The sequence below is a fragment of the Ochlerotatus camptorhynchus genome, unplaced genomic scaffold, assembly GCF_037179485.1.
Source record: "Ochlerotatus camptorhynchus isolate MF236.1 unplaced genomic scaffold, CSIRO-AGI_Acam_v1.1 ptg000897l, whole genome shotgun sequence".
NCBI lineage: Eukaryota > Metazoa > Arthropoda > Insecta > Diptera > Culicidae > Ochlerotatus > Ochlerotatus camptorhynchus.
The window spans coordinates 67,505-91,293 of NW_027041350.1; the positions used below are offsets into that span (position 1 = coordinate 67,505).

The 23,789-nt window shown below is 36.9% G+C and overlaps 1 protein-coding gene across 1 annotated transcript in view; it reads left to right on the top strand.

The window, feature by feature from the left end:
- LOC135715419 (ATP-binding cassette subfamily G member 4-like) overlaps positions 1 to 23,789 on the top strand; it is a 98,943-nt gene that overhangs the window by 59,107 nt on the left and 16,047 nt on the right. The window contains exons 2-3 of the mRNA XM_065238699.1: positions 4,391 to 4,785; positions 20,137 to 20,266. Coding sequence (XP_065094771.1) covers positions 4,725 to 4,785; positions 20,137 to 20,266 — 191 coding nt within the window. The 5' untranslated portion in view covers positions 4,391 to 4,724. The remainder of the gene's footprint in view (positions 1 to 4,390; positions 4,786 to 20,136; positions 20,267 to 23,789) is intronic.

The window sequence follows — 23,789 nt, forward strand, 5'->3', positions numbered from 1 at the left end:
AGTTGAAGGTTTTGTCGCAACTTTATTTGAACTTTATGAAATTTGATCGTTTTATCGTTGAATGTGGAACTTTTGGTTGCTTGAGTCTGTATAATTAATTTTGTTCAAGAGTGGATTGTTTCAATAATCGAAAGGGTAGCCGTCTTACCCAGGGTGACCGACGGATGGCCGTCGTCGCCTATGACGGAATTGGAATCAATAACAATATCTCATCAACTTGTGACTCTTTATCAAATCTAACGGTACGTATGGTTTCCAAGTCGGTATTCTTCTTCTTCTTCTTCATCATCTTCTTCTATTTCGAATTTCAAGATTATTGCTTACCGCACATTAGCTTAATGCGTTCTCTCAAGTTATCGTTCTAGATATACTTCCACAGTTATTAATTGAGAGCTTTCGATGCCTGCACCATTTTTGCATTAGTGTAATTATGCGTAATTCATGCAACGTATGATTTGTAAATCAAGCAGTTAGTAAATAGATTTATCTGTAACTTTGCCGCAAAGTATCAAATCCGGATGTATTGCTGCTGAGCTGTCTCTTTGGTAAAAGTTGAAGTTCACAAAAGGAAAATTTCACGAGTCACTATGAGTATTTGTGAATCTTTCCATAATTAAATAGTGGTCCAGAATATGAATTTAGCAGGAAAGATGCGCCTGTAATTGAAATGTTAGAAAAAACTTCTACAAAGTAGTTCCTTGCCATAAAAAAAATTGCAGTATCGAATAGAATAGGTTCTAAAAGCTATCTGAAGACAATTTTGCTGAGAAATTTGAAAAAATAGAGCAAAAACATTGATTTTTTTAGAGACACCCTAAACCAATTTATGAAAATTACTCTAACTTGATAATTTTAAGAGATAAAATAACGTTTTCTTAAATAACGTTGCTTGAAATTAGCTGAGCTACAACTTTGCCGAAAAATTTATATCTTTATTTCCTTAAAAAAAAAATTAAATTTTTTAAACCTTTTAATTTTGTCGAACTTTTTAACGGAATCCCTTTATAAAGAACTTTTTGAGTACCGTTCCGATTCAAATTTCGGACGATTCAAATTTCGGACACTTTCATTTTTAATTAAATATTACATCCAGTTAGAAACAAAGTAATAATGTTAGATGATCGTGGAGGGCACTAGTCAAAAAAATTTAAAATTTACAAGACATGTGGATCATATTCGACCGAGATAATCAACTTTTAAAAGTGTCCGAAATTCGAGTTTAAGTGTCCGAAATTTGAATCGGCACGGTATGTTGATTTATTCCCTTTTAATTCCGTTATAATTGCTTATCCTTTGAAAGATACGCGTATTTCGGTGGTGGTGGTGTTGAGTACTTGGCACTGAAGAAGTCTGCAAGTAGTAGACGAAATACGCGTATCTGTCAATGGATAAGCAATTAAAAGGAAATAACAAAGAAACAACACACTCAAAAAACTCTTCTTATTTTTTTTTTAACGCTAATAAGAACCATTCTATTATAAATTGACACCTAAATAAGTCTTAACTGTTAGGAACAACTTTGTACAAGGCACTTTTTTTTTAATATTTCATGTTCAGGTTCTAAATACATCTTTCATGCTAAATTCCCATTCTGGACAGTTCCCAATAAACAATTATAGGTGCAGATTACCTAATACAGTCACAAATTCTCTTATACAGCTAATTTTTGCCTGTATAAGCTAGTCTGCAGCTAAAATTGTTTGTTGGGTTGTGCACTGCTACTGTTTAAAAAATACTCTACTTATGTGTCAATTTGAGAAGCTAAATGGGCCATTCCAGCTAAAGTGGGTACACCACCTGTGGTCGATGTCACCGATTTGAGCCAAACTTGGCCAAAAAATGGCCTATTTTTACCATGAGCGGGATTTTTTATTTCTTAATATTTTGGGCTCAGATTTTCACCACACTTTGGAAAACTCTTCTACTTGTTGTGTTTCCAAGAGAAAATGAATTGGACAAATAGTTTTTGAGATATGACCAGATGAGTGATTGGTAGTTTTAAGCTCTTCTGGTTTTTAAAATCAATGCTATTAAAAAAAAAAAAATTTGAAATGAGCTACTTGTGATTTTATATAATCCTACCCAGAAGGTGTGAAAAATAACATAAAATTTTTATTGTGCCATCGACGTGAAGGAATTAAACAAAACAAAAATATTAAATAGCATTGATTTTCCACCAGAAAAGCTTAAAACTCCAACTCACTCATCTGGTCATAACTCAAAAACTATTTGTCCAAATCATTTGTCCTTGGAAACAATTTTAGTTAAGTAGAAGAGTTTTCCAAAGTGTAATGAAAATTTGAGCCCAAAATATTGAGAAATAAAAAAATCCCGCCCATGGTGAAAATAGGCCATTTTTGACAATTTGGATACCTGCCGGTAATCAGTCTGTTTACTATAACAAAAACAAAATGTGGGTATACCTATGTGAATGTACATTAAAAAACCTTCAATTTGACGTTCTAAGATCACGAATAGCTTACTTGGATGTGGAGCAATCTCTTCTAAAAGTTGAAATTTAAAAAAAAAATCGAAAATCCAGGGTTGTAGCCGCCCAGGAGGATCCAGGCACTTTAGAGTAAAATCAAAAAAGCGTTTTGGCCACGTTTGGCTCAAATCGATGACACCGACCGCAACTTTTTTAAATTCTGTACCCACTTGAGCCAAAATGACCCAAATGTGAAAGCTTTGTTGGAGTTCTGACGAAAACCACCGAACGCGACATAATTAGAGATTTTGTTTGCTCCCGAACAAAACTGTAACAAATGCTATCCTATGAGTGTGAGTCAATTATTTGTGCAAAAAATGTCTCGTCGCAAAAGATAATCTTTCAAATTATCATAACAATAAAGTTACTTGTCGCGCTCGTTAATCATTTCGATCGTTAAACACCGCAGTCTGATGAAGCAACAACTACACCAGAAGAAACCACAAAGAAAACATGTGAACCGTCGAAGCTTTCCAACTATACGCCAAAGGTGGCACCAACACACGCCACCGGTTCAGCCAGTTTTATGATCATATTGATCCACGTGGATACCGGAGCGTGACAACCCCTTTATCCAAGAGGTTGATTGATCTTGATCCTGAACTTGCAAACCACGCGAAAGCTATAATAATGCTTTCGCGTGGTTTACAAGTTCAAGATCATGATGCTTACTTATACCTGCCAGGGAGCTACGCGATTCGGTTGAAGTTGGTTATTGCCATTTGCCTGAATGAAAATTATTGTTTACTTATTATGCACTTCCCTTAGCTGTGCACAAATTACATACCTTCTAATAAAGCACAACATAAATAAAAGAGAAGTAGAAGCAGCAATCATACACATCGTGGGTGGCTATACCTAATCAACTAATTCGTTTTGCAGAAAATATCGTATATTTCTGCGAAAAAGCTCGTAGGATTTAGTGAGTTTCTCCACACAACGAAAATTACCAAACAATTGACGTCTATATAATCGCAAGGGAAAAAATCTTAGTCACACTCATACTACCTTTATAGTAGTAACTACTTATTACAATGGAGCTGGGAGGGTATCGCGTACGTTAAGTTTACAAAAAGATTTTAAAAATATAAATAATTAGTTCATTCGCTTCCTACAACCATTTTGCGATGCGTAATTTGTGAACGGATACTAAATGAAGTGATTAGCCTCTTGACATTTATCAGAAGCAAACTATCGTGTATGTCTGTCATCATCGATGAAAGACCTTCTATTACCCTCAAGTGTAGACGAGCCACGTGTAATCTAATTGCCAGCGGTCATCTCGTGACACCTTTAGCGCATGCATTATAACAATAACTGTACTGGTTACTGTTTACCTAGTGGTAGAAAGTGGTAGTTAGTTGTACTATTCCGTAAAGATGAGAAGGGTAAGATTATTCAATAACATTGAATGGGTACTCACATTAAAATCTAAATGACACTAATTACTACTGCTTCTCAGAATCAGGAAGCTTGGACGATAGGGTAAGATAGAATTAAAAAAAAAGCTATACAGCCTTGAATGATCTTCTATTATAATGAAGAAACCTTTTATTAGGTCTTTTTTTGAGTGCAACAATTGTGATTTTGGACCCTCAATTGACCGTGACACTTCCATAGTAGTAAGTGGTAATCTCTATACAAAATATGGCTTTAAGTTTAAAATAATTTGGGATTATGAACCTAATTTTTTCAAATTAAGCATTCTACTGTGCCTCATGTAATGATACTTGCAATCTGGTTTTTCCATTTCAAGAATGAATCCCTTTATCGACGTATTATGATTAACAGTTTCTTTGAATGCATGAGTCAGTGGTCGTGATCGGATTGTGAATTGATGAATATCGTCTAATGCATTCACTAAGCTTTTGATTAATATTATTTCATTATTTATCGTTTCAGAACAGCATTGCTTTGCAAGCGGTTGGACGACTGAATACATATTAGCAAAATATCCCTGCAGACAGAAACGTCAAAGAAGCCAACGGAACTTTTTTTATCAAAACAACAAATAACCGAGCCAGATGCATTTATACACTCATCAGTTCCGGAAAGCCTCAAAGAGAGCTGCTTTTATAACGATATAGGAGAGAAAAAAGTGTAAAGTGGAACCACCGACAGAAGCAGAGAACGATAACAAAACCGGTCAGTGCATTGTTCGATCTTGAGAGAAAAAGTGCATCGAGAACACACCGCTTTCAGTAGATACCTTCACGCGGAACACACATCGGTGAAGATGACGAAAGACGTGGAATTTCAAGATATTGTCTACGCGGTCAATGCCCGGAAAAGCATTAGTAAGTACACAGTTCATGAATAATTCGTGTACAAGATAATAGTTGATGGCGTGTAACTATGAAGTGTAGATGCATCCTTATTACCTTACCCAAAAATATTCATAAAATCACAATACCATAACATTAAAAAACAAACTCTTCTGTATTTTTTAATTAATTGGCAAATGATCCTATTGTCACCACATTAGGCTACAATATATTCTATGTTATCTAAAGTATCAACATTAGAACAACATTTTTTTACGGGTACTCTTATTTCGCTCCTATATTTAAATGTATGCACGTCTGCATCAACCAGATGAGCAATTCTCACTGAAACCAGTCCACTCTTTGCACAAGGTTATCAAAACATTTTTTTTTATTCATTTAGAAGTTCTATTTATAAAACTAGAAAAATCGTTAGACAAAGGTCAGATTGCTGGACTCTTCGGTAACTAAGGGCTCCAACAGTTTTCAAAAGTGGTTTATGTGATTTATCAAACCACAAAAAAAAATGGATTGCTCCATTGAAATATGAACTCTTTGGCGTGCTTATTTACAACATGCCAAATTAAAGTGATAACCTTCTCCCTTACTATGGTGTACAAACATTAGAGGTTTTCTTAAGAATTTTCAAAGCTTTATTTTAATGAATCAAGAATATGCAAAATTTGGGCCCCTAGCTACTGAGGGGTCCATCAATTTGACCTATGCCGATCGATTATTTTAGTTTCATAACTAGAACTTCTGAACGAGTACAAAAAATAGGTTTTTGAGAACCTCGTGCAAAAAGTGGACTGGTTTCAGCGAGATTGCTCAGATAGAAACGACGTGACGATGCAGTTTTATTCATGTGATGTCAGGGAAAGGCTGCAAGGCAACGGATTGAAATAGGTAAACGGTGAGTTCATTGCCTTTTGCAACGCTGGCGCAAGTTCATAAAGGAGAAATCGTCTAAAATATTTGTTTAAAGTAGGGCACCAAATCAAACGATTGAGATATGCGTATACTAGAATGCTTGTATTAGTATAGTTAAGACATCTCATGGTCTGTTCATCTGTTCAAATAGAATGATTTTTTTTCCAAGCCATTAATAGATAATCGATTGATTCAATTTTCAAGTGTCGTCACTTTGCAAATACAGGCGTTCTAGCACAGCGGTTCTCAAACTTTTGTTGATCACTTTGAGAAATTCCTCTCGCAACTCAAGGATATTCAAAACATGCATTAGCGTTTAAGGCCAAAATGATCATGAATTAGGGGGTTTTTTTTTGCAATGGGTCGAAAATGGCCGTAAAACTATGAAATGGTCAGTAAAACACCGCAGTAGCACACAATTTAAAACGCCAAAATTTCGTTAACACTTAGTAAGCCTAAAATCCAAATTAAAAAAAAAGTGTAAAACAAGCTTTCAAAATGTCAAAGTGTGGCGACTGGATTTAAGAAATTTTCCCGGTTCGCAACATATTTTTCCTAGTTTCATACAAGCAGCAAAATTTGGTAAAAAATATAAATTTCGGCATGGCTGATTTCAGCAATAAGTGTCGCAGTAAAAAAAAACACCATGTGGACATGTTTTGAGCGGTCCTCCCCCCGCTCCTACTGCGTGGACAATCATCCATATAATTCACAAAAAAAAATGTATGAACCGTGGACATTTGCCAACCCCCTCCCTCAGAAGCTGTTAACGTTAGCTGAGCCAAAAAGTTTCTTCAGGATTTTCTAGTTAGCTCTATGCTGGTACTCTCTTCGGTCCCACATTGAGGCAAATAGACAAGAGAATTTCATAAGGCTCGACTTATGAATAACACATATAAATTTCATAAGCGCGACTTATGAAAGATTTTCGTTTAACATGAGGTAGCTCTTATGCGCCTTTAGCCATTCCATTCCCAACAAACATTTCAGAGTCACAAATAAGCATGTATATATTGAATAAATGCTGTATAACAGCAAACAATGCTGAATAAAACGGGTTGTCGAATTATGTGCTGAAAAAACCTCATTGAGTTCGACAGATGCTCCTTTATTCCGCTGTTTGCTCTGATCTGATTAATTTACTTATTAAAAGCTATATAAACGTTGACTGTGTTCCTGATTCAACACCAGCAGTTTGATCTAATACCAAACTGAATAAGTGTAATTTAAACATGCATTAATGCTTTAATTCGATTGCTTTCAATTGATTTAATAACATGCTTAATTAGACGTGTAATAAAGGTTTTCTAGCTTCATTATTAGATTTTATTGTATTACTTTACAACATTGCTGAATAAAGGTGGATACAGTCAGCATAATAGCTCTTATACCACTATGCGTCCATGTTGTAATCGCATGCTTTGTAAATGCTTTATAAAAGACCAGTAAAAAAAGAACCATAGAGGCACAATCAAATGTGTTGTAACCAAATAATAGAATTTATTCTATTTACAATAAATCATATTGTCTACAACGATAAAATAACCATAGCATGTATTTTTTACAATAGAATCTATGGTAAATGAGGAAATCTACAATAGAACAAGGTGGTTGTTATGTATCTTAATGAAAATTTTACGTATGAGTGCTCATTGTAAGACAGTCTATATTACGTAATATCAACTATAGCATGAACGGCTCTCGGAGTTAGCGCAAATTAGATGCAAAATGCGTATTAAACAGATTTGATTAGACTTTTTTTTTACGTCAATTTCATAATTTAGGCAGTTTGACTACAAGCAAACGATAGATGCCGTTCTCGGCGAAACTTTCTCAAAGATATCATCTTTCGCTCTTGAACCTTCCGAATTATGAAGTTTGGAACTAATTAACTGAAATCTCATAATGTATGTAAGACTTACAATACAGGTATGACTGCACGTCGTCTTAATACGGTCGCACAACATTATGTGGCTTTCTAAATTCTTAATTCAAACCAAACAACATTCACTTGTAAATGGAAAAGTTACATTCTAAAAGCTTACACTGAAGTCCATCCACTCACTTTTACATCTTGTTTAGAATGATACGGTGGTGGTATATGCAGTACTGACCAAATAATACCGCATACAATACACGCATGCACAATTATGCTTTGTCAAGATTTGCACAGCCGAAAGTCTATGCATTTAATGTTGCTTATCTGCAGTGCAAATCAGTGCATATCAAACTGAACAGTACCAATTCAATGATTTTAATCGATTCTACTTAAGAACGTACGTATTAGTAAACACGTGTTAATATTAGTATTAGTAAATACGTATTCGTAACTGATGTTTGTTGACCGAATTTTGTTCCACGAGCAAAGCGAACTGTAAAACATGCAAAGCGTTTTTCTCGAAACACAGAGTTGATTTACGGGTCCCACGACTCAGGATTGGATGCACCAAATTGGTTGAAATTTGGGGTGAAGACTCACAAAATTTATCCCGTGTGCACGAGGAAGCCGGATTTTGAAATTTCATTTTTTTTTAAACACAAAAATAAAAAAACTTATTTTTAATAACAAATTACATAACAATATTTTTATCTTGTTTTTAAATCCACTTTTCAAAAATCGGCCTGCGTCATGCACACGTAATCTGTTTAACGAGTCTTCACCCCAAAATGAGCCAATTGAGTGAAAGCAGTGATGAGATATCGTGGGACCCGTTTGTTCAAACCACTAACTTCAAATAAGAATATCTCAGCAATTTTGTTACCAAATGTCTTCATATTTATTTCGTTTACAGTTGAAAATCTACCGACTTCCTTCTATGTATCCCCTTAATCACAGTTTCGAGCTGTGAAAATTTTATACGTTTTGGTAGAAAATTCAAAAAGTTATTAAGAATTTTCATGCCGGCTAAAAAAACGTGAAAACATACTGCTCTCAAAAGTATATTTGTTACATAATCTGACACAAATGTCACCATAACATTACTTTCCATCTAGACTTTGTGGAAACTTACATGAAAAAAAACTGCTCAGAATTTCGAGAAACAAAAAGGGGATCAAGTGTCTCGAGGTATCAAGTGTTTCCAGTCTCAGCCCTAGTAGCACGCTTGTCACATATCGGTAGTAGAAACTTCTTTACAACTTATTTCAGTCATCATCAAGTTGGTTCAACTTTTATTAACGGAAGTGTGCTACTCGGGAGTTACATACATTTGGGAAACAAACCGTGTTTAACTGATCTAACGAGATTAAGTCTTGTGACAAAGTTGTTGCAAGCGGCGTGAAAGTCGTCCAATCGTAAATTTATCCAACTCTCTAAACTTTTGTTAACTATGCATTTTATAGTAGTTTAGCTTTAAATGTGGGTCCATTGTGCACACACTGTCGAACAAATCTTTAAATTATGAAGTATTTTAGTCAGCTGATGATGTATACGTTTTAGAATATTCAGAAAAACACTTGGACAAAAAATACCTGTCATTCCTTTTTTGAGGTATTGAGTGGATCCATCTGTATATCAAATTAAAGAGCTACCATACCCTATAAACCAACGGTGTTTGATTCTTCTGCGCTTTTTTCCGTGTTGAAGAAACAGAAAGGAATGATTACAGTGAGCGAAAATTTTGTAAGTGCATGGAAGTTTTTCAACATACTTTCTTGAATACTGCATAAGATTGGTACATATCAATTTTAGTGTGTTACATGGCATATGGCATGTCATCTTGTGTGTTTAAATTTGTGTTTGATCCCCCAGTCCGCATCGTGCTCTCTTGCCGTGCGGATCTATTTGCTTTTTGCTGAAGGAAGTGTTACTACTACCTAAAGCTACAACAAATTTAAACAGCACTTTTCAGTGCTCAACCTGTAAAAATTTTCTACCTTGTTCAACTCTTATTCCTCTTCGATCCTTGTTTGGACCCTACCCGAGGTAATCCTTCTTGGATATCGATTTGGAAAATTCCTCTTCGATCCTTCAGATTCTTATAGTAATCTGCTTGGAAGTCGATTTGGATAAAAATTTACTGCCGCCATGGCGCCTAAACGCAAAAGAAAGGGGCAAACTCTTGACCCCCCTTGTGATGAAATTAATTTGAGTAATCAATTTGATTTGCTCACGGATGATGAGAATGATCCATCATCCAAGAAAAATTCTAGTAAACTTTCCCGGCTTAATGCCAAGAAGGAAAAGATTCCCCCTATTGTGATAACCACTACCGATTTCCATGCTCTTCGCATGGAACTTTTGAATTTCGTGAAAGTTAAGTTTTCACTACAAATTGGACGTCGGGGTGAATGCCGTGTATTGGCTGAAACCTTGGAAGGATTTAAATGTCTTCTCAAGTATCTTACTGAGAAGAAGCACAAATTTTTTACTTACGACACCAAAACTGAACGTGTGTTCAAGGTTGTCATGAAAGGACTGCCCAGTGGTGAATCCCTGGATCAGATCAAAGATGAACTGGCAAAATTACTTGGAGTTGTGCCACTCCAAGTAATCAAAATGAAAATGAAATCCCGTCCTGGCGATTCACGCAACGGGATTTCTAATGATTTTTATTTAGTTCATTTCAAGTCTAGTGAACTAAACAACCTTAAGGCCTTAGAAAAAGCTAGCCTTATGCTCCATGTCCGAGTGAAGTGGGAACACTTCAGGAAGACTGGAGGAAATTTCCAAAACCTCACCCAGTGCCGTAAGTGCCAGGGATGGGGTCATGGAACTAAAAATTGCTACATGCCAGCTAAATGCATGAATTGTGGTGATTCCTCTCACGCAAAGGACGACTGTCCTGTGAAGGAAGATCCTAAGAAATTTAAATGTTCAAATTGTGGTGAAAACCACAAATCCAATTTTTGGGAATGTAAGACTCGCAAAGCGATCCTACAATCTCGGTCAGCGAGGAACAAATTCTACATTCGTACCCGTAGGTACAAATATCTCCCCTGCTTCAAATGTTTCATCTGTACCTACTCCCCTCGCTGCTAACAATGTTCAGCGAGTTAATGGAGCTACCTATGCTGCTATTGCAGCGGGTAGAAATCAAAATACTAACCAACGTTCTAACGGAAATTTTGACAATTTTGACTTAGGAAGCATTACTGCCCCCAAAATGGAATTTTTACAGAATTCATTAATTGACATGATTTCTGATATGCTTAAATCTAACTCCATGTATGATGCTATTCAAACTGGAGTAAAATTTGCAAATAATATTGTCATGACTTTAAAATTCAGTAATGGATTTTAAAGCATTAAACATTTTAAATTGGAATGCTCGATCTCTTAAAGATAATGAAGACGAGCTATTTAACTTTTTGAGAGTTCATAACGTGCATATTGCCGTTATAACTGAAACGTTCCTTAAACCTGCCCATAAGGTTAAGAAGGACACAAATTACTTGATTTATAGAAATGATCGTCTTGATGGACCCTGTGGTGGCGTTGCCATCATTATTCATAGACGAATCAAACATAAAATTCTTTCTTCATTTGAAGCTGTAATCATTGTAACAAAGTATATGTAGGACAAACCAAGAGAACTTTAGCAACTAGATTTAAAGAACATATAGCGGAGGTTAATAAGGCCAAAAAGCAAGAGGAAAAAGTACAGGGTTGTGTCCTAGACACGACCGCAGTATGACGTAGAACCACACAAAATTGATGTTTTTCATGCATTTTTGACTATTATACTTTATCTTAAAATTTTCAAGTATTTCAATGTTTCGGTTATGGTTGACTCAAAACAATTTACACATTTTTCTTGACAAATATCCATGTGAAATTCCACATGATTTTCATTTGACCACACATAAACAGAATCCACTCAGAAGTACACATGACATTTACACGCAAATGAATAGTATGTGTTGTCACGCATGGTTTTTATATGTACATATATTAAGTATGTGGCCGACACATAGATATTGATTTGTTGATCACGTTGCAACAACTCATGTGTGGGACACATAAAAACAATATTTGAAATTTTGTTAGTGTTCAATGTTGGTTCAAGTATTTTTCCTGGAATGTAATAAATTATGAAAGTTCAAATGTATGGTCCTAAACAAGCCGTTACATATTTTCGTGTAGACACTGGTAACTATTTGAATTTCCATTATATGCAATTAAGTTTTAAAATCAACTCTTTTAATTTTATTTGTGGTTCGAAAGAACCGTTGGGTAATGTTGATATTCGTCCCTTCTAGGATGGTATGTTTAAAATTTATTTCCCGGAAAAAAGGTATCGTCAAAGTCTGTCTCGCTTTCGGGTTATTTTTTGTTGTGGGGGGGGGGGGGTTAGGAGAGGTATTTGATGGGGGGGAGGGGGGGTTAGGAGAGGTATTTGATGGGGGGGGGGTTTAGGAGAGGTATTTGAGGGGGGGGGGGGGGTAGGAGGGGTTTGATGGTGGGGAGAGGGGTAGGAGAGGTTTGATGGTGGGGGGGGGGTAGGAGAGGTTATTGAGGGGAAGGCCGAGAGATTGTTGTGAAGGGCGGAGGGGGTTTACATTAATGCTTTTCCTCATTGTTGTCACGCCGTGATCCACCTTAAGCCGCTGATTTGGTCCAGCTTACTGTAGGACCAAGCGCCCCGCCGTCCGAAGCGACAATGAGCAAAAGCATGACAGCAGCGCTGTTTTATATCTTTTCAGGTTCAGAACCTGATAGGATTTCCCGCAGTTTTTTTTATGAATGGGGCGGAGCAAAAAGTTTCTTTTGTGCAGAATATGTAAAATAGGATGGACTTTGGATGTTAATATAATTGCATATATAGAGGCACCAGATATGTTTTACCGTCAGCTGTGTGTAATTCACCAACTGAATGTCATCAAACATGTCTTCAAAGCAATTTTTTGTTCAAATTTGGTAAAACTTGGTTTTACTAATGATTGTGGTTTGTTTAAAATTTATTTCCCGGAAAAAAGGGATCGTCAAAGTCTGTCTCGTTTTCGGGTTATTGTTGAGGGGTGGTTAGGAGAGGTATTTGAGGGGGGGGGCTTAGGAGTGGTATTTGAGGGGAGGGGTTTAGGAGTGGTATTTGAGGGGGGGGGGGGTAGGAGTGGTATTTGAGGGAGGGGTAGGAGAGGTATTTGAGGGGGGGGGGGGTAGGAGGGGTTTGATAGTGGGGAGAGGGGTAGGAGAGGTTTGATGGTGGGGGGGTAGGAGAGGTTGTTGAGGGGGGGGGGGCGAGAGATTCTTGTGAAGGGCGGAGGGGGTTTACATTATTGCTTTTCCTCATTGTGGTCACGCCGTGATCCACCTTAAGCCGCTGATTTGGTCCTGCTTGCTGCAGGACCGAAATACGCGTATCTGTCAAGGATAAGCAAATAAAGTAGTGGAATTAAATGGAAAATACTAATCCTTCTCTCTCTCATTATAGTTTTCATTTAATTGTGTGAAATTCGTATGGAATTTCCCTCTCACTTTCTACCCAAAAGGAAGTTAGCTGTACCCAAAAGTAGGTGAATATGATTATACTCAACGTTGGGTTTCCACACTTCACTACCCCTGTTGGGTGGTTTTGCATTCCCGTTTTTAACAACATTAGAAGGAGAAACAAGTCAAAAGTAGAACTGGCCGCTGGGCACTTTTTTCTTACCGTGTAGCAAATCCATTTTTCTGCCTTTATTCGTAGAACGATGAAAAACCTTTAAGGATCGAAATATTGAATTCCATTCAGCTAGGTCGAAGGTTGCGTGCGGGAAGTTAATTTTGAGTTAAAAGGCTCGAAGTAGTTGTCATTCGCTCACATGTAAACAAACTACTTACTACCAAGTTGTTTTCATTATTATTATTTAGATTTATTAAGGAGGCTTTCAGCCTTGGGCTGGTTCGCCTCCAAAAGTTGTTTTCACCCAGCGTTATCTTCACTACTCAATATTAAGTTAAGCATCACTTACTTAAAGTTAACTTCCCCCATCTGAAGACCCCTATTAGGTGGTTTTGTGCTACGTTTTTTGACAACAAACTTGAGAGCATATGAAAGGCACAACTCGACAGTAAGTTTAAAGAACTCAACCGTTGTGTGGTTTTATTTTTACGTGTAGAAAAACCAATGGCATTTGAATGCGTTAGGATAGAATTGAAATTCTTATAACGAATTTGGAATCAAGAATCAAGAATTAATTTGTGACTCTTTGTTAAATCCAACGGCACGTATAGAAAGGTAAATAAATTATAGCCATCTATAGTAGAAGCACTCTATTTTTGGGTTCATACCCGCTCGAAAAAGAGGGGTTAAGAAGTGTAAGTTGTGCTTTGTAGGAGGGAAATTAGATCAAAACTTCAACTTAAAATATTACCATCGGACAAACCTACAGCGATTGTAAAAATGGGCATGAATACCACTGCACTAAAATCACAGACAAACAGACACATCATTCGCAAGGTGTTCACCAAACACGCATTTAACGGTCAATTTGAATGTTTTTAGTTGGTAGTACCACATAGGTAACTCTAAGACCAAAAGGTCCCAAAGAAACGTGATCACCTTGTTGGTTCAGCTCTGGTACTCTCTTCGGTTCCAAGCTCGATGCACCCCTTGAAACATAGGAAAATCCACGAACCTCTCATTTTATCTGTCAAACTTTCACAGCGATCAAAACAAACATAGTGTAGTACTAGAATTTCGACTAGAATGGGATACGTTCATCGATGTACTTGGGACCGATAGGCTAGTCCAGTATGAGACAATTTAAAATCGTTCGTTTCCACCAGTTCGTAGTACTGCCACCTGTGGCGCGCATAGTCAATTCGCTTGCTTTTGACATTTAAACACTACCGCCATATGTTCAGCGTACTGTCCATTACAGTATACTCAACAGATGGCGGTAGTTTTTTAGTGACGATGTTTTATATTGAAAAATATTCAATGTGTTATGTCTGTTTGCCCGTGCTAGAATGTTCAATGCCTCATGCATAAAGCAGGAACTTGATTTTCTTACACGTGTTACACCAATTTTGCGCAGATCTTGTGGGTCTTTCTTTAGTAAAAGTAATGAACGTCAATGGCAACAATCTACACCAGAATAATCTCGGCATACTTTTTTTTTACTCCCAACGGAATAATGCCACAATTCGCGTGAAAAAGGCGTTAAAAATATGATATTTATTGCAGAATATACAGCTTTGGAACTGGCCAGCATATAACACTGATCTGAATTCCATTGAACATTGTTGGAGGAAAAGATACAGTAGTAGACAGTAGTTTGGAACAGTTGGTGTACTAGTTACAAGCAACAATCAATACGAAACTAACGATTTTAAATTGGCTCACCACTTTAGTAGCCTATTGGTCCCAAGCAAACGATTAACGTACCCTATTCTAGTTGAAATTCTATTACTACACTATGTTTGTTTTGATTCACTATGAAAGTTTGACAGATAACATCAGGGGTGTGTGGATTCATGCAGAACATGCAGGGGTGACTGAAATAGCTTGGGACTGCTTGGGACCGTTGTTCTGGTACTGAGTGAGCCAAAAATAATAATGATTTTCTTCGGGACTCAGTGGTCTTAGAGTTACCTCTATGTTACAAGCGCCTGTACACACACACAAAATACTCAAAATCACGTTGCCTCTATGCAGGAACGAATTTATAGATTTTACGTAACAATTGTGGAAAATGAGAAACAAATCAAATACTTATGTAGTCCTTTAACTTATTCTAATTCCTCTGTATAAAACATAAGCTGTGCTTATAAGAAACTCCATCCATAAAATGTGTTTACATTGTTTTAACTTCCATAATGCATGAGGAAAAATGTACACAGTGTTTTTAGGCCAAAAATGACCCCAATGTACTAGGGTGGGTAAATATAAATTGAGACGTATAATAAAATGCCTAGTAGTAAATATAATCCATTGGTCGAATGTCTACTACAATCAATACATATGCTATGGGTCTGTCATTTCAATGTAAGATGAGATCGAAAAATGACCAAGCGCTTATTCCAAAATTTTCAACTGCACACTTAGATTGTTTTGCCGGGATGGGCACCACCAAGCAGCTCGGAATTTTATTTTGCTGGATCTAAGTGAAAAACATGCCGAGATTCTTACAAAATATTGTAAAATTTTAAAATCTGAATAATAATTCTCAGTCCTTCAACAAAACCAGGAATCATGAAGATTTTCGTAGTCTGTATTTATCAAGAAAAAACAAATTAAAGGGTTGTGTCCTAGACACGACCGCAGTATGACGTACAACTATAATGATGTATGTCATACATTTTCGACTATTATACTTTATCTTAAATTTTTCAAGTAGTTCAATGTTTCCGTTATGGTTCAAAACTCGCGACAATTAATGTTAGCATAATCGACCACCGTTCATCTTACGCATGAGATAATGTATTTAAATTTAATGTAATGGTTAAGAATTGACAGAATTTTCCCTACATAACTACACAGGGTTGATTAATGTTGATCTATTTTGCTGTGATCAATGTGCACTAAATTCGACATCGACTACAATAGGAACTGACACTATTTCGTCACACATTTTTTGTTGACTTGAACCTCAGTATAATACACAAAAACGCCATGCATGTTGTGGGATAAAACAATTCGCAAAAAATACGTTATTTTTTTCAGTAGCTCCATCATTAGTTTTGAAGTAGGTCTCTGAAGCAGAGAAGAGAGTGAAGGTTGCATTTTATGATAAAGCAACAGGCAGTTGTTTTCCCTATCAGAAGTAAACCGTAAAACGGGGTAACATTGATTGTTTTTTTTTAAGTATATTCTTAATATTTTGTACAGCAATGAATGTTTTTCAAATTTTATATTTTTAAAACAAGTACTGAGGTTCCACGAGATAATTCGTTAGTAATATCATAGAGGTAACTCTAAGACTAGAAGGTCCCGAAATAACGTGCTCAACTTTTTGGCTCAGCTCTGGTACTCTCTTCGGTCCCAAGCTAATCGATTCACCCCTCGAAACATAGGAAAATCCACTAACCCCTCATTTTATCTGTCAGACTTTCATAGCGAATCAACACAAACATAGTGTAGTACAAGAATTTCAACTATAATGGGGTACGCTTATACACGGCGAATGAGAACGACTCAAATTTGAGTTTAGTTCACTCATAATCGCCAAAAGTGCAGGAACGCAGCGATGAGTTAAATTTGTCTCATGGTTTCCTGTGGAAAACCTAAAAAATCTGCCGGAAAATGAGGAAATTGACGAAAATTTTATTCAGTCTCGGAGTAGTACCAATAGACTGAGTGAATCCAATCTTTACTTTTCTCAAATTCGGGAATTTTTCCCTGGAAAATCCTGGAAAAACCTGGGAAAACATGAGGCAAATTAACTCATCTCTGAGTTCCTGCACTTTTGGCGATTATGAGTGAACTAAACTCAAATTTGAGTCGTTCTCATTCGCCGTGTAGATGTACTTGGGACCAATAGGCTAGTCAAGTAGTGAGTCAATTTAAAATCGTTAGTTTCCACCGGTTGGTAATATGTTCAACGGAAATTAAAGCATTTGCACTATTTTTTTTAGTTTTCCGACCGAACATCAGTATTTTGATTTGGGGTAATTTTGATAATGCTCGATGAATGTAGAAAAAAATGCGTGAAACTCAAACAATTTGGTTCTATAAATATGAAACTTTTAATGAGTATATAATCAGAATACATCATAAGCAAAAAGAATACAAAATTAAATTTGTGATGGCTATATTGGAAATACATTTCATATGTGATGGTTTGAGTGCTTTTGCAAACAGGCGAAAAACACGTAAATTGTTTTGTAATATGTTTGTAAAATGTGTAACACAATCTATATAAAAAACTATATACGATATCAACGGAAATGCCCTAAGCTACAATATGGGACCAATGTTCCTTATTTGGAAAAAGCGCAGCGTGTCAATTTAATCTTTATATTATACGATCAAAGTTACCCGCATTATCAAAGATACCCCGTTTTACGGTACTTTCAATATTGAACAAAATGTTGGTTCATATGTAAGCGAAGTAGGGGAGGAAGGGGTATAACGATCATACTGGGTTAAAGCACCTCTTTGTTTTCCATAACATAAAATTATTATACATCATCATTATGTACTTTACAGCGTGTTCGTAGAATGATGCAAAATAGAATACTGTTACTTTTCTCAAATCAAACGTTTGGTTTCTAATAAGTAGGATCTTAGTACAACCACCGGTTGGAAACTGACGATTTAAAATTGGCTCACTACTTGACTAGCCTATTGGTTCCAAGCAAACGATTAACATACCCCATTCTTGTCAAAATTCTAGTACTACACAGCTGAGCCAAAAAGTTGAGCACGTTTCTTCGGGACCTTCTGGTCTTATAGTTACCTCTATGGTACAACATTAATTGAAAATTAGGGGGATTCAGTTATTGATTTTCAAAGTCAGAGCAAAAGCTCGTATACTGGTTCTCCACCTGTACAATATTTTGATAGTAAGAATCATAGTTAAGGTACACCGGGGCAAGTTGAAACGGTACATGTATCTCTTAGCGGAAGTGAATATTCACTGTAATTCTTTTTGAGAGGCATTCTGTAGTACCGCAAACTACTGTATTAGAAATAATCTCAGTGATTATTCACTTCTGCTAACAGATACATCTACCGTTTCAAGTTCCCCACGCACTTCTTTCTCTATGATAAATGGTATATGCATTTAGGGTAACAACCGACGTCCCTCCTTCTTTATATATTCTGCACAAAAAATACTTTCTAAGCCCCGCAGCTGACAGGATTTCCCGCCGTTTTTTATGAATGGCGCGGGGCAAAAAGTATCTTTTGTGCAGAATATGTATAAAAGGATGGACTTCGGATGTTAATCTAATTGCATATATAGAGGTACCAGATCTGTTTTACAGTCAGTTGTTTGTTAAATGCCTCTTAAGCAATTTTTTTCTCAAATTTGGAAGTTCTGGCTCTCTGATAAGCGGGTAAAAAATTAACGAAGTTTAAATCTTGTTGTTACTTATAATTGTAGTTTGCTTAACAATCATTTCCCGGACAAAAGTGATCGTCAAAGTCCACACAGTTAAAATTTTTCGCCGAGATTCCAACAGCCGAGTAGTTCTGCAATTTATTTTGCTGAGATTCAGTAAAACAATTGCCGAGACTCAGCTAACAAATATCATTATGCTGAGATATCAGCTAACAAACAGATGTTTTGCAGATATATCAGCAAAAGTAAATGCCGAGGTAATCGGCTGTTGGAGATTTTACCGAGCTAGATTAAGTGTGCATGTCTTTTTTCGGGTTGTCGTTATAGGAGGGGGGAGGGGGTGTTTTTCATATATAACTTTTCCCAGTTTCGATTAATCATACGGGACCCAAGTCTTATCCCACCTCAAGGTTGTCAAGGTGATCACGCCGTGATTCTCCTTTATCCGCTGACTTGCTCCTGCTTGCTGCAGAACCAAGTGCCACGCCTCCCGAAGGGGCTATCGAATTTAACCGGAACCAGAGTAGGCCTAAACGTGTATTGTCAAAGTCGAACCACAACCGTTATTTTTTTTTTATTTCTGTCCTGAGCGACAAGACAGAAATAATAAAAATTAACCATTAAGAAGATAATATAGCACTAAATATTACAATAGAATATCATACCGACCTAGGTACTAGCGGTAATAGAATTATAAAAAAATATTTAGATTGTAGCGCCATATGTGCAAATTAACATTATTGACAAGAAAAATTTCATCATAATAGCTTTATAACATGCTATAACCCTGTAGTCTGAACATAGCAATACCTATTGGCAGTGCTGAGATTTGACATTGTTATTGGTAGACTTTCGCACGATATTGACAAAATTGTTTTCAACATAGTACCTGATAGACTTTGTTTTTTCCTTGATATGTTTTCCATCGATCTTGTTTTCCGTACTGAGTACCAATGCTGCCGACGCCAGGAAGACAAATCTCACATCTGGACCCTACCTATCGACCCATCAATTCATGGATCGGGGACCAACGGCTTTATTTCTCTGTCTGATAGACTTGATCATCAAAAAAAAACCTTCGTCAACATCTTATTCATTTTTTCGTCAATGGCAAAGATTACCCTGGTAACAAAAACTGTAATTTCTTGCTTTCTGTGTCACATTATTGTTATCCAAGCAATTCAGGACGTAGATGCTTGTTCACTTTAACGACTCCATGTAATTGTTTTGATCAATTCATTTAAATTCATTACAAATTTAGCTACGAAAAAATCTGAACATGTTCGTCACTGACAGCATTTTCGCTGACAATTGACATGGTTTTCCTTGACGATGACTGTAAGCTTAAATGAGTGACCAATGTAGAATTTTGAATATCGCCGTGTATTTTCGATATTTTGCAGTGGTATTCCACTTATTTATATTCAAAACCTACCTAACTAAAAAATCCCAAAACTTCATCGAGTAGTATTATATTTATGCTTAGTGTGTCTAACCTTTATTTCGTTACTTTTTTCGTTGCAGTTAGTGAAAGTCGAAAACAAACGATACTCAAAGGTGTGAGTGGCGTTTTCCGACATGGCCAATTATCTGCAATCATGGGACCCTCCGGTGCCGGAAAAAGCAGCTTACTTAACGCCATCTCGGGCTACCGGTAAGTTGAACGTATGAAGAAATAATCGAATAGTGAGTTCATTGGAACCAGGATCATGGTTGGGAATTGGAATTGCTCAGATAGTTCGCAACTGTCCATGCTCTCAATACTGCAGGATTTTGATTAATCTTATATTAAAGTTATCGGTATGTACCTATAATAGTTAAATCCAAACCATACAAAATAGGTCACAAACCTTTGACTTCCACTTCTGTCGTACGTAGATTACCAACAATTATTAATTAGCCCCATTGAAGACGATGACTCGCCTTCAACAGTTATCGTTTAAAAAATTCTAATCACGCTTGAACATTAGTGTTAATGGCATTATCATCAGCAAGGGTTAATGTGATACAACTGGATATATGTACAAGAAAAGAAAAACAACGTTTTGTGAACTACCAGTCTACTAGTTGCAGTAAATGCACTTTTGTGACATTGAACGTCTAGTACCGCTGCATGTCAAATGTCCCATCAGCACACGGAGCTTATCATCATAATGCAGTAGGTAGAATCGTGATGAAACTGGCAATGCATGGATGTACTTACATGAATGGAACAGGCACGACTAGTAATGATCAGAACCGGTGACAACAGCAAGTAGCCACCGGTAGCATTTTAGGCGTGGAGCTAGTATCGCTGCATGTTTATCAATTACTACTCATATATTCGGTCATTAAAGTTTCAAAGAAATCACGCTTTGATGATTCTTTTGTACTCTCACAGGATAAAATTTGTATGTAGGTGGCCCAGATCTGGAAGCTAAAGGTTGTGGCACTTCAGAAAAACATTTGTGTTTATGAAATTATGCTATTTGTTTACACACTAGTGTTAGTATGGTACAGCCCTGCTAATTGGGTTCTTTAAGGGTATTGAGGGAAATGCATATTCGTAATCTGCATTAAAAATGTAACCCAAATCCAATATTTCATCAATTTTGGTACACTGGAACTATTTTAAATAAGAACGATTACATTTGCAAAAATCACCTTGTTAGCGCGCCCCTCGGTGTCACTTTGTATGGGAGCGAGCTGTTATTTTGTCAGTTTAGTGTCAAACAGTAAAGTTATTATTTTGCTTTAAATCTTGATTTAAAAATCGAGATGAAAGTGTGTGGGTTCGAAAAAAATATCGCTGTGCTCAGAAAATGAAGCTCTTTCAGATGATAGGGAAAATGGATGTAATGTCGGCCGTAATGTCCCTAAGATGGGCCCATACATAAATTCAGCAGCCGACAAAATTTTCAATAGCGACCAAAAATATCCATTAGTACCGTCCCAATGACGCGTTTGTCTATATAAAATTGATAAATAGCAGATTCTTAGCGATTGGCCCAATCTTAGATCCATAGGCTAACATTAGAGCCATTTCCCTTATATAAAAATCGATATTATTTTCAAAATTTAGGATCGGTACTCTTTCAAATGGATATATCTCAGAATCTGTTGAATTTAGTCAGCACCTGGTCATACAGTTTTCGAGCCCGCGTTTTAGCCGGTTCGGTTGCTTAATAGCCCGATACTTGAAGAAACTGCACCGAGTTTGTTGGCCACATCGACGCCTTGATTGCATCTTCCAGGCACCTTCCGAATGGCACGTGTGGGGTTTTCCGGTGGCCAACTTGACCGACAGTATGTGGTCGTTGAGTCGTAGTTTGCTATCCAAGATAAGTCCAAGATCCTTAATGGAATCAACTCTTTCAAGTGTTGATTCATAGAGTAAACAAATCTGATCGGCGACCACGAGTGAAGTTAATTACTTTACATTTGGTATTGCAATCTGTTGTTAATCGCACCACGATGTTAACCGCTCAATATCAGTTTGCAGTGCACGACAATCTAGGATCGACAAGCCGCCATTGTGCAGAATTCTGCACGCGAAAGCCTCTTATTGCTCTTCCATGAGGTTTATCCAGGACTCCCTTGTGCATCAGGGCGCCCCACAGATTCTTGTGATTGAGTCGGTCAAACACTTTGTCGTAATCAAGAATACCAAATAAACGGGCTTCAAGTTGATCTGAGAGGACCTGAGTTTTGTCTTCTTGGTAATGTTGCATTAGACTGGCCCACATTTATATGGGAGAAATTTGTTATATTTTTTTTTGCGTGCAACCCTCAAGTGAGAAAATCACTCTCTAAAATTAATTCGACTGTAACACGAGCTGGCGTTTTTGGTTTATGATTATATGAGGATTTTGGAATGAGAAATAACAATACTTCACTCTTTCGTTTATAGAACTGGTTCAGCAAACTCGATTAAGCTCACAATTTAAGAACATGAGCATGAGCATGATTGACCGCCCACTGTTTGAACTCTGTAATTGCCAGATCAGCTGTAATTACACAGAGAACCAATAGACGATGCTTGGTATTAGAATTCATCTTCAATGTGTAAAAACTAGTGATCTCAAACTAAGCAATACCAGCGCCAGCTGCGCCCGAACGCAGGTCAAGAAAGGAATGGCTAGGAATATGTTGACATGACACTCGCTTTTAAAGAAGCCGAGGAGTCCTCTGCACTTCCACGAGGAATCACTGGGAGGTTTGGTAAGAGGTTGGGTTTGCAGCAGGGTTCGTTTTGGTAAACGATAAGCTGAATTGAAATCCTAACGATCTTATAATGCGAAGGAGCTTGAAATTGAACCCACGGTCTTCTGCGCAGTAAGCAAACGAGCTCCTTTTTAATAATCGAGTTGCTGTTATTACCATGTAGTCATGTTAACAAATAAAACGATAAATCTTACGTAAAAGTGCATGGTTCCTAACGCCTAACTAGCCTATCAGCGCGAAACGAAAATGAAAAAGAAGCAAGCTTAGAACAACAAACTGGCTGTGGATTTTCTCGTCTTTGCTTTACTCACCCCTTCCAATGAAAGTAACGTAGATTTTCTAGTTGAAACGAAGCCTCATTTTGGCTTTCATTTCCTTTCTCCCACACTCACCTGCTCTGTCAATTTGTTTTATATACGTTATGTCCCGCTTTCGTTACTTTTTTAGATGTGGATGGAAGATAAATTAAACACAATCGATTTTGTCGATTGAAGCTGATATTGTGACGCCCTGATCGTGACACAAATAATAAGCTGATTTTCTAGGTCCAATGTATTGGTGGAAATTAGCTTGGACTTAGACTTGAACATAATTTTAAAAGCCTTCCGCCGACCACATTACGGAATTTGTATATGAGGTGATTTATTACAGATTGCGTATATATTTTATACACAATGGTATCTTGCAGTTCCCGATTAGTTGTGATAATGTAAATTCTCAATGATAATACTAGGTCAATGAGAATACTAGGTGCAGGCATAAGTTTCTAAATAAAAGAACGTGTTTCTGGTACTGCATGTTCTAAATCATATAATATTTCTAGTGAGAGGTCAATGACCCACCCACCCACGCTAAGTCAGCAAAATATGCTTACTGCGTGAGAAATTGCACAATCACTCTGCATCTAAACGTCTCCGTGTTACAACCGATACCGCTAATTTCCCATCGGTAAACGGCGGTGACGACGACGACTT